Consider the following 12695-nt stretch of genomic DNA (forward strand, 5'->3'; position numbering starts at 1 on the left):
CTGACGTGTACACCTACACACACACACACACACACACACACACACACACACAGCCTGCACTTGGCACACTTTACTGAAGTTGCTATAAAGTCTCTTTTCTCTTCCTCTCTGCTATTCCTTAAAGCTTGCAGCTCCACAGCACACACTTGATGCAACGTGTTCAGGCAAAATTGAGGCAAAGCCCTATAATTCAGATCTAGTGGTTTACTCTTTGCCAACACAACAGAAGTTTTTGGGGTTTTTTTTTTTTTCTTGGCTGTTGTTTTTAGCTCATCTCCATAGCAACGTTTTGAGTTGTTTTGTACGACAGACACGTAATTATGACGATCTCACCCAGCGATGTCCACTTCCTTTTTCCTCTCGTAGGCACTTGCTGGAGGTTAAGCCATAGTTACGTTCTCTAGTTACATTGAATTATGTTGCTTGTGTGAATTCTATGACCTCTGCTCAGGTTGTACAGTACAGTGTTGAGCAGTGTTGATGCTCGGCGAATTAAAAAGTCAGTCCAAATGTCTTACTTTACTGTGTTAGTTTTTGTATTAAGCCTACTATATTTTGAGCAACGGACACACCTTATATTAGCATTAGCGCTGCATTATACACTCGTGTCGAAGGTAAAATGAATTCTTACCTGTGCAAAAGGTGTTTATCTTAAAAACTCACGTCTCGCCTGACTTATTTTATATCAGACTTACAGCCAGGACATTCATTTGTTTATACTGATTTTCATTCCATCGGCTAAATGAAACACCAGAGCCCTATATTTTTAATACCCCTACATTTTTTAATATTAAATTATATGATTGAGTTATTAATAAAAAGTCAACCTAAAAATGTTGAACATATGGCTTTAATGCATTTCTTGACGTTCATCAAGGGACAACTGAATTGAATTGATGGGTGAATTAAAAGCTTTTTGAAGGTATATGCTGCGTGACACAAACGTAACGTTCTCAATATCTCAATGTAATTGAGCAGTAAAATCATCCTGGCAGGCTGTGATAATGATAAAATGCAGGAAAAAAAATGTTGCATATTTCCACAGCTGTGATGAGTGGCCCGGATTTTAATAGAAGCTCCTGGGAAGTGGTAGTAAGTCTTTAAAGATGATAAATGAGAATTTTCTGGGAATTTTAATGGGAGGAAACTGAAAGTGTGAGTCAAGAGTGGGTTGAGTGAGTTATGCAGGTCTGTGTGAAAATCTGCCGGTCTGTTTAAACACCCGAATGCGACATGTAACGCAATACATGAAGTACACGCGGAGGAATGTGGCCGTATCGGTCATTCCTGCAGCACGGCTGGCCCGGGCTCCACTTTCTCAGCGGCTCTTCTGAACCGAACAAGGGGTCGTGTTATTGCTGGAATGCATCTGGGTTTCAGAAATATGCCGGCAAATTGGAGGGAGGGATATCGGAGAAGGATCTCCGAGGATTCTTTAAGTCGAGCACAAGACTTTAGTTTGACTGTGATGAGCTCAGTTGAGGGATGAGGAAGAAGTAAGCACACAGTTACTGGATAATAAATAACGCATGGTGGTGTGATGTGGACTGAAATGAAGCTTTTTTTTCCGATTTTGACACTGAAAATGACACTGTTTTTGAAGCAGTTATGGTTGCATATAATGCTGTTCCGATACAAGTTCGTTCCTGTTATCCCTTATGTTACAGCACCTCTAAACAATCGTTTCTGTCATCGACTTCTCTTTTCTCTTTGTTGAAGTTAAAAAAAAAAAAAAAACACTAAAAATGTTATAGAGAAAATTGTCTGTCTCAAAGACTGGTGGAAAACTTAAAGGAACAGCTTTATTTCTGACCGTTAAGCAGCACTGAACACTGGAGCAAAACTGGAGACGTCTTAAAGATGTTAAATAAACGTCTCGGAGGAAGTTTTACAGTCTCAGAGATCACACACACTTTTAAAATCTATGTAGGTTGTTACAATAGAAATGTGACGTATTTGAACTAGTGCATTGATATAAGCATGTGGTTTGATGTTATAGAAAATGCCTTCTAAACCAATCGGATTTGAGAATTCCAGGTTGTCTTATGTCTCAACTTAGCTAGGGACAGTTGACCAGAAATGTCGAAAACAACAGGCTCCGGTTGTCATTTAGCAGCTTGATCATGTCTGTGTGTGTCTGTCTGTGACAAAGAGTATGTACATGTATGAGTGTGTGTGTGTGTGTGTGTGTGTGTGTGTATATGAGTCTGAGAGTGTGTGTGTGTGTGTATGAGTGTGTGTGTGTATAGGAGTGTGTGTACATGTGTGCATGTGAGTGTTTGTGTGTTTGTGAGAGAGAGTATGTACATACGAGTTTGTGTGTATGTACATACGAGTGTGTGCACGTGTTAACATCTGTGTACAAGTGTATATGTGTGTGTGTGTATGTATGAGTATATGTGTGTATGTGCGTGTGTGCGCAGGTGTATATGTATGTGTGTGTTAACATCTGTGTACATGTGTGTTTGTGTGTGAATATGTACATATGAGTGTGTGTGTGTGTGTGTGTGCACTTTACAGTTATATTTTACATAACTTCTCTGCTCAAGATGCAGTCAGTCTACACTGGGTTCAGTAAAATCTGGTATGTGAGGGCAATTAATTTCCCAGGCTCTGTGTCAAGCTGCAGTCGTGAGTAATTCAGCATGTTTTTGTCTTGACCCCACAGCTGGGACACATCAAGATAAAGCCATGATGAGGTTGAAGTAAATCTTGCATGTAGGTTATGCACAATAAAGTAGGAATGTTATTATTCTTCTGATTAAAATCCTTTTGTTCCTATTTTTCTCTAAAGTTTATGATGACAAAACGTCAGCTCGTCAATCAGACTCAGTAGTTTAAAGTCAGTAGCTTGTATAGTATGTTTCTCATTGTATAATTAGAAATGGATATTCAAAGAGAATTACGTCTCGTATAACAGTGAAAAATAAACAGGATTATTTAGCTGCATTTCCTTTCGCTGTGAGAAATCCGAGCCTCTCAATTTCTCTAACATTCATATACCTTTGACGATTATACACACTGAATACAGTAGCTGTATCTGCTTTACAATCCGGATTACAACATGGTTGAGTAATTTCCTTTCACAGCTCTGGCAGGTACAGGTCATGGTCATCTGACCACCAAAATGATATGAAACCAATATAGTTCAGTGAACTGAATGGTGCAGTGAGCTGCATTGCTTCCTGACAGCTCCATGGTTCAGGGTTTGATCCTGTTTCACATGTTCTTTTGTGGTTTTCCTCCGATTTCTTTCTGCTGATGTTTCCGGAAAACGTCCTGTTAAGTGGACAGGCTACTCTAAATTGCTCTAAATTACATGCGTCATGTATTTCCGCTTCACGCCCAGTGGTCCTTACCTCACACAGGTTACTCTCCAGATCCACCTCGAACCTTATCGGGAGCAAGTTTTTCCTAAATACAGACTCCTTATATAGACTTTATAACCTTCCGTTCACATTTGTGGCGGGTGGGATCAAATGGGCTAATATCCGTCCTTAGTAGCAGGAATTTGCTTTGAAAACACAGTGACAGGAATTTGCTTTGAGACTAACAGGAACTGATTACACGTGTAGAAGAAACGGTCTGAATAGCACCCATGCCGTGAACCGTGTACGAAGAGAGAGAGAATACACAGAGTAAAGCGTGGATGATATTTTATTACGATGTTTTTAATGTCACAATGACCTGAGTTTTGTACAATTTTCTACACTGTGTGCATAATAAACAGACTGGTGTATGCAGTAGAGCACTGGTTAGGCTGCAAGTGGTGGACTAGGCTCCAGATATGGTCCCAGTAATGCAGGTCACTGTGTAAATATACTGTAACACAGACACACCTGGTGATTTATCCATTGGCGTATATTGATGTCAATTTATATTATTTGGCTTGTGTATGCTAACATGAAGTGAAACTTTTGTAATAAACACATAATTAATTACTTTACATTAAGTTTAATATATATATTTATATATATTACACTATATTGCCAAAAGTATTCTCTCACCCATCCAAATAATCAGAATCAGGTGTTCCAATCACTTCCATGGCCACAGGTGTATAAAATCAAGCACCTAGGCATGCAGACTGTTTTTACAAACATTTGTGAAAGAATGGGTCGCTCTCAGGAGCTCAGTGAATTCCAGCGTGGAACTGTGATAGGATGCCACCTGTGCAACAAATCCAGTCGTGAAATTTCCTCGCTCCTAAATATTCCACAGTCAACTGTCAGCTGTATTATAAGAACATGGAAGTGTTTGGGAACGACAGCAACTCAGCCACGAAGTGGTAGGCCACGTAAACTGACGGAGCGGGGTCAGCGGATGCTGAGGCGCATAGTGCAAAGAGGTCGCCAACTTTCTGCAGAGTCAATCACTACAGACCTCCAAACTTCATGTGGCCTTCAGATTAGCTCAAGAACAGTGCGCAGAGAGCTTCATGGAATGGGTTTCCATGGCCGAGCAGCTGCATCCAAGCCATACATCACCAAGTGCAATGCAAAGCGTCGGATGCAGTGGTGTAAAGCACGCCGCCACTGGACTCTAGAGCAGTGGAGACGCGTTCTCTGGAGGGACGAATCGCGCTTCTCCATCTGGCAATCTGATGGACGAGTCTGGGTTTGGCGGTTGCCAGGAGAACGGTACTTGTCTGACTGCATTGTGCCAAGTGTAAAGTTTGGTGGAGGGGGGATTATGGTGTGGGGTTGTTTTTCAGGAGCTGGGCTTGGCCCCTTAGTTCCAGTGAAAGGAACTCTGAATGCTTCAGCATACCAAGACATTTTGGACAATTCCATGCTCCCAACTTTGTGGGAACAGTTTGGAGCTGGCCCCTTCCTCTTCCAACATGACTGTGCACCAGTGCACAAAGCAAGGTCCATAAAGACATGGATGACAGAGTCTGGTGTGGATGAACTTGACTGGCCTGCACAGAGTCCTGACCTCAACCCGATAGAACACCTTTGGGATGAATTAGAGCGGAGACTGAGAGCCAGGCCTTCTCGTCCAACATCAGTGTGTGACCTCACAAATGCGCTTCTGGAAGAATGGTCAAAAATTCCCATAAACACACTCCTAAACCTTGTGGACAGCCTTCCCAGAAGAGTTGAAGCTGTCATAGCTGCAAAGGGTGGACCGACGTCATATTGAACCCTATGGATTAGGAATGGGATGTCACTTAAGTTCATATGTGAGTCAAGGCAGGTGAGCGAATACTTTTGGCAATATAGTGTGTTTTTTTTATATATATATATATATATATATATATATATATATATATATATATATATATATATATATATATATATATATATATATATAATATAATATTTACATCTTTATTATTAGATTTTCAACTTGATGAAATGTAAAAATAAAAAAAATAATTATTTTTATTTGTCTTGTCATTTCCTGTAATATCATAATGATTTTTACTCCTGCTTATGACAAACCCTCATTGAATTTATTTAGCTGAAGGCAGATCATTAGACCACAGATATTGGATCAGGACAGGAACGTTTTTTAATTTTATTTTAATTTAATTAAAATATGTTTATTTAAAATTTCTTGTGATTTTTGAATTTTATTTAATTTAAATTTATTTACTTTTTTTAATTTAATTAAATTTTCTCTTGTGTTTTTAATTTCATGTAAAAAAAATTTTTTTAAATTTTATTTTATTTTATTTTTCTGATGATTGAGCTGGCAGCATGATTTGTTTTCAAAAGCCAAAAAGAATATTTAACATGAATGCATGTCTGTACACTATACAGTGCTACAAAATGAAATGATTATTTTGCATACACGTATATTCATATTTATAACCATAATTTAACTGTAAGCTAAGGTAAATGTTGTAGGTCTTCAGTTGTGTTTGCTACATAATTGTAATTTTAGAAGCATAAGTGTTACTACACAAATTTTACATGAATACCCCTGAAATAGAGCCTTGCTTTCTTCTCCACCCATGTTCTGGGATATACCCAACTACCATGCATGAATGCGCACGCACACACACACACACACACACATACACACACACACACACACACACACACACATATATAAGCACAGCACAACTGCATGTTTGTGTGCTTCCTGTCTGCACTCCTCCAGGCCCCACACCCAGCCCACTTCCAACTTACTTCCCCTCTTTGTCACAAGTCACTCACACACACATATATGAACTGGTATTTTAATTATGGATATATATTTGCCGTAACCATCAATATACCAAAGCAGTTGAAAACAATAATCAACATCTGGCTGTTATTTCTCAATCCCTCAATCCTCCAATGAAGGCTGAATTTGCATCTAGAAGCGTGACTGAGTTTAGCTGATAATTCCACATGGCAGCCACAGAGGCAGCGGTTCCCACAACTGGAATGTCCTGTGGTCATGCCATGTAGTGTGCGTGTGCATGTGTATGTGTGTGTGTGTTTGGTTCTGTGTGGACGGGCTTGTGTGTGTGTAAGTGCTTTTGGTTGTGTGTGTGTGTTTGGTTTTGTGTGTATGTGTGTAATTATTTGTGTGTGCTTTTGGTTTTGTGTGCATGTGTGTGTAAGTCAGTGTGTGTTTGGTTGTATGTGTGTAAGTGCTTGTGTGTGAGTTTGGGTTTTTGTGTAAGTGTGTGTGTGGGTGTGTGTGTGTGTGTGTGTGTGTTTGGTTGTGTGTGTGGGCATGCATTTATGTGCTTGTGCAAGTGTGTGGGTGTGAGTGTGTATGTAGGCGTGTGTGTGTGTGTTTGTATTTGTTTGTGTGTGTGTGTGTGTGTGTGTGTGTGTGTGTGTGTGTACACACGATCGAGTGCGAGAGTTTTACTTTCATTTATTCACACCAATACATGTGCGCATATACCATCACTCTTACTTCCCTATTTAGGTCATTTTTGGGAACTGAACCACAGTGTGTTTTGAAACAGCGCCCTTCTCACTATTCCCTAGGCACTACATAGGAGCAGTTAGAATAAAAGGTTTCCCCAGGGATGCTTTTTGATCGTAGAAAGCTTACTCCACCTACTAACTCAATGCAAAGAAGCTTTATTTGCAAGAATGTAATGTAGGGATGTAAAAATAAATTAAAAATAAATAAATACTACTACAACAACAATAATAATAAGGGTCCTTAAAGGTTCCCTAGCTGGCTTTTACATTGAAAACCAAACCTTGCATTCTACATAAAAGGGGATTTTAGGAGAGACACAGCTGAAAGAATCCCCTGGGGTCTGTTTTATTTTTGCTACTGAAGATACACCCACTGTGTGAAACTGCACCTGTTCAGAAGAAGTTATGATCTGTGAGTTTCTGTATCCTCAAGTGCATCATGGGTGAGCCTCATTAAACAGAAAGTTCCTTTTAGTAATCTAGGGTCTACTTGTTACCAGCAATCATTTCTGCTATTCTGCGGGAGAAATAATGCTCAGAGCATCCCTTGGGGGGAAGAATGTATCATGTGCTAAAAATATGAGCTACTTGTTTGACTTAAACATGACTGCTGTATCAGTGAACATCACCAAAAAGTTGTTACTTTTAGACTTATTTATTTATTTATTTATGTATGTTTTTATTTGTGTATTTATTTATTTTGTTTGTTTATTTATTTATTTATTTATTTATTTATTTATTTATTTATTTATTTATGTATGTATGTATGTTTTTATTTGTGTATTTATTTTTTGTGTATTTATTTTTTTATTTATTTATTTATTTATGTTTTTATTTGTGTATTTATTTTTTGTGTATTTATTTATTTGTGTTTGTTTGTGTTTGTTTATGTGTTTGTTTATTTTATTCATTGTCTTTTTATTTTTATTTTTAACATTTTCGGGTGACATGACTATGCTATGACTTCCATTCATTTCATTTCATTCATTACAGTTTTTTATTTTATTTTATTTTAATTAATACAGTTTACAGTCTGTAAATAGTTCCCCTGTAAACCATGCTAACTGTTTTCTTTAATCAATCTCTATATGGCAGCATTGCAATATTGGCAAAGAAATATTTTTTTATTTCAACATGTTGACTCATTTACTGTATTCACTGGAATTTGTTCCTTCTTGTTTGTTGCTCTCCACATCTTGTTGACTGACTCAAGGCCAAGGCAAAAAAAAAAAAAAAGAGATTGATGTTACTGTACTTTTAGAAAAAGTTGTGACCCAAAAAGGGATACAAACAAATAAATAAATAAAAGGGGAAAAAAGCAGGTGCCCACTGGTCATAAATGTAAAACATGCACTGGTGGTTGAGGAAGGAAAAGGCAGAGTGTGTGAAAGCACCATTAAACTTTTTAAAGAATCTTTGTGGAAGCCTTTTTTAATTTTATTGTCCATCATATAGATACTACATAGACGTATTTTATAGTTATTGCGCCTGTATTATTTTAGTCATGACTCTGTAATAATAGGACACTGCATAGTAGACTAGACTTTATTTCAGTAAAGTAATGGTGGTGATGATGGTCTCAATGATCTCATTCTGACCCTGTTAATTTCTCCGTTTCTTCCTCAGGCCTGTCGGAGGAATGTAAGGTTCAGACCCCGGCGTTTACAGACGCAGTGCGACTCTACCGCCAGGCCAACGGTCAGTACGGGACCTGGGACATGATGTGTGGTGAACCTCCCCAGGTAACATACACACCCTCACGTCGGTTTCATTCAGTCATTTTCATGTGCAGTTCTCTTTTGCTTTATTCATTTTATCATTAGATTAGAACATTCCGGCGCCTTTCTCCTGTCTGAACCGGTATCCTGTTCTTATATTACATCCTTCTTTAATTTTTTTTTCTCTAATTATTTCAAGTTGTTTATTGCTTCAGCAAAGCATTGTGAAATATTCCGTGTCAGGTGACAAACTGGTAGTGACGAGACGAGCACATGTCACATCCCGTCTGTTTGTTTTTTTATCCTTATTCACGAGATAAAGTTCAGCAGTATTTGAACAAAGTCTTCTCGCTGTTAATGCGTCTTTGGTGGCAATATGTGCGATCGAAAGATAAGAGCTGTGGCTACTCGATTCTTTCGATTTCCTCCAGCGAAACCACATACTAGTTAGTTTTCCTTACTGTATAAGATAATCCTCTAGGAAATTGTTTTGCCAGTGACTGCTTCAGATTACAAGAGAAAGAAATGCGAGTGAAATATATTCTGTGTATACAAAATGTATACAGAAAGTACAAAAAAAAAGATGCTAAATTGTATATTAAAGCGCTTAACTAACTGGCTTGTTATGGGTTATTACAGGGCATTTAAGAGAGCGCATTTTAACCGAATCATTGTCCAGGTAATCAGTTTTATACTTGTGTTTTGAAGTTCAGGCCTTGGTTTATCAGAGCGTACACACACACACCAACACACACACTCAGAGCAGATGACATGCTTCGCTGTATTTTCACAGAAAAGCACTGTCCTGAATGCACGTTCTGCCCATTTATACTCCGCCGTGTCTGTGTTTCCGTCAGACGGAAGGGTAAGCGGAGGTCACTTCACTCAGACTGCCATAAATCAGTTCATAATAGCTTACGAACAAATGTCATTACAGCTTCTAATGAGTCACTTCAAGCAGCGCAGACGTTTCACAGAGCTTTGCGTCAAGCCCGGTGTATATTATTTAAAAAGGCGTGGCTCGCCGTTCATCAAGAATGACCTGGGTTGATAGGTTTCCTGTATACACCATGTGATCAGCTCTGTGAGGGGAAGTGAAAGTTAAGTTGAATCGTTTAGAGTTTTCTTTTCCCCACTGACCTAATGCTTCATCGCATACTTTAAGTTTAATAACTTTTTAAACGTTATTTATAACCGACTTGGCTGCTTCTGAGCTCATTTCCTCTTATTGTGCAAGGATTCCATTTTCGATATGCTGCGTGGTTTTTTTAGTGGGTGAAAGAGAGACCGAGATCCCTGCAGGCTCTTTTCCATCAGGGTCGGCCCCATGGTCAAATGTGCATTTGTGTGTGAAAGGTGAAAACACTCGTGGCGGTGTGAAATGTTTAAATGAGAGAGTGTTTTATTATTTATTTATTATTATTAGCTGTTCATGGAAAAACACCAGTGTGACTGTTATCGATTGGTCTAAATTGTCCAGTCGCTTCTTTTTAAATAAAATAGCTTTTAGGCAAAGTCAAGAATAGAAGTCTAGGGAATGTGCTTTTGTAGGAAAAAAATGATGAACAACAGGATGGTGTGACTCGAAGCACCCTGAAACACTGTGTTATTTATTATGAAAGAAGCTTTACTCGTTGATCTGGTGAAACTTTGTTATTGCTTGTTACTGCAAATATAAAATAAACGGTGGATCGATAACATTAAGATAAAGCTGAATTACCACTGCCACCATCTCCAGAGCCTACACAATTTCTGTATTTTTTTTTTTTTCTTATTCATTTCAAGCCTTAAATGATGTTTCTTTGTAATCTGCCTCTGATTTGAGATCCCATGGTCTAAATGAGCACTTATATAATTGGGCTATGCTGTGAGCTCACAGGATAAACTCAGGATAAATGAATGAAGGATATTAATATATCCATCATCATCTTGGTCTTATGAACCTGTTTGAAGCAGCTGTTTTCAGTTTGTGGTGTGTTGTGGCTGTGTGGGACGTTATTTTCTGGAAAGGAGTGTCCAGCGCAGCATTACGCAGTGTCCTAACAGCCTGGAGGCATGTTTGTTCCTGTTCTGTGACTGCACCAGGGACATCATGAGCAGCAAGGTGACCTGTTTGAGTTAGAGTGATTAGTTTATACCACAATGCTGCTGAATCCTTGAATCGGGTTACATAAAGAAGGGGTTGATTTTATTTTCCATAAATGTAGCCTGCTACAAGGTAAGATAAGAGAGAACATCGAAAGAAATTCTTTTGCCAGGGACTGCTTCAGATTACAAGAGATATATATATATATATATATATATATATATATATATATATATATATATATATATATATATATATATATATATATATATATATAGGATATACATAGGATGATGTAACAGATGAAAAGTATAATGCGCAAAACATTATAGGACGTGTTATCATAGAAAAATAAACAATTATTTTGTTTTTCTTTCCCTTATATGTGCATCTATTCATTCCTAACACACGTTAATAGCGTCTTCCTACAAAATGAAAGATTAAACATTAGAAAATATGGACATTAGGAGATGCGATTTGAAAAAAAGATATGCAGGTGGATGTTAGTATACAGGGAGGAGTAAAGGTGTGGTCTTGAATTTCTGTTCAGTTGCATAACGTTAAATATTTGTTTGTAGCATGTGCTGAATTAGTAAAGCAGCACACAGTAAAGAGCTGTTATCCCTGTGGCTGTAGCCTGTGGTTAGTAGTACGCCTGAAACACCCAGACATGCTGTCTGAGAGGCTTATAACATGACGGGAATGAATCATCACAGCTCCTTGACTTCATCTGGATATCTCAAACCCTTGCATTTAGCTTCTAGAGCTTTCTTCAAGGCTGTAGGTCAGACCATCAGAGCATTTCCTGTAGCTACAAAAAGTCAAGTCAAGAAGCTTTTAATGTCATTTCAACCATATATAACGGACACAGTACATGGTGAGATGAAACGGCGTTTCTCCAGGACCATAGTGCAAAACAAAAGAATACAATACAAAACACTACAGGACACATACACAGAACAACGCTGACCAGTGTACATTCTGTATATGTAGCTACAGTACATTGTGCAAAAATAAGAAGATTGTAAACAAAGAGGGTTCTTGTAAACGTATATACATTTCAATAATATAAACCTATATATTATAGGAGTGGAGGGGTTGGAACAAGACCAGGTGATATTTTTCAGAATTTCAGCTGATCCATCTCGAGGTTGGATGTGTTGTCTATTCTGAGATGCTTTTCTGCTCAGCACGGTTGTAAAGAATGAATGAATGACCAATTCCCTTAATTAACAATTACGGGAAGATTCCAGCTCCTATTTTTGCATCATGCTACCTTTTTAGCACTTGCCTCCAACCGACATGTTGATAAATGAAAGGATGTAGCTATGAGTAGCTGAACCTTATTGTGCTTCTTTTTTTTTCTAGATCTTGGCTAACTTGGTGATGGAGAAGCTGCTTCCTGAGCTGAGAGACCAAATTAGTCCACGTCTGAAGGGAAAGATGCAGGAAAGGCAGAAGAACTGGACGCTGGTAATTAAACAATGAAGTGAAATTAGCAGCACTATTAGAATGGATGGTTTTGCAGTGCTCTAATGGGGTGTGTGTGTGTGTGATCAGATCGCCGATGCCGTATACAGTCTGGTTCAGAGTCAAACACAGCCTCAGTACGAGGCCATAGTGCAGCGCTGTGAGGCAGGACGTCCCCCTCTGGAGGCTTCCATACGCACCGACATGGACCAGATCATCACCTCTAAGGAGCATGTGACCAATAAAGTCAGAGGTACTGAAATAGCTCGTTATTTACTCCTTACTCCTTTTTTTATTTGGCCTACTAACCCACATTTTTACAGCATGCAAATGAAACCCTAGCTGAATAACTACATTCCACGAGTAGTTATGAGGTCACGTTTCTGTGGTTTATGGGAAGAAACAAAACCAGTAGTCATAGAAACGGAGAAACGGGCATCTTTAAGTGAAGTTTACCTACTGATTAGGTAAGATAGATAGATTAGATATGTGACAAACGTGTGTCTAGTCCAGTCCATGGGTATTAAAGGAGCCTGGCGGCAT

General features: G+C 38.5%; 1 protein-coding gene across 1 annotated transcript in view; it reads left to right on the plus strand.

The window, feature by feature from the left end:
• The window catches only part of niban2b (niban apoptosis regulator 2b), a 40291-nt gene that overhangs the window by 18211 nt on the left and 9385 nt on the right, over positions 1 to 12695 (plus strand). The window contains exons 6-8 of the mRNA XM_058375008.1: positions 8505 to 8620; positions 12051 to 12155; positions 12243 to 12405. Of these exons, the coding sequence (XP_058230991.1) occupies positions 8505 to 8620; positions 12051 to 12155; positions 12243 to 12405 (384 nt within the window). The remainder of the gene's footprint in view (positions 1 to 8504; positions 8621 to 12050; positions 12156 to 12242; positions 12406 to 12695) is intronic.

Source organism: Hemibagrus wyckioides, linkage group LG22, assembly GCF_019097595.1.
Source record: "Hemibagrus wyckioides isolate EC202008001 linkage group LG22, SWU_Hwy_1.0, whole genome shotgun sequence".
In the NCBI taxonomy this organism is placed as follows: Eukaryota; Metazoa; Chordata; class Actinopteri; order Siluriformes; family Bagridae; genus Hemibagrus; species Hemibagrus wyckioides.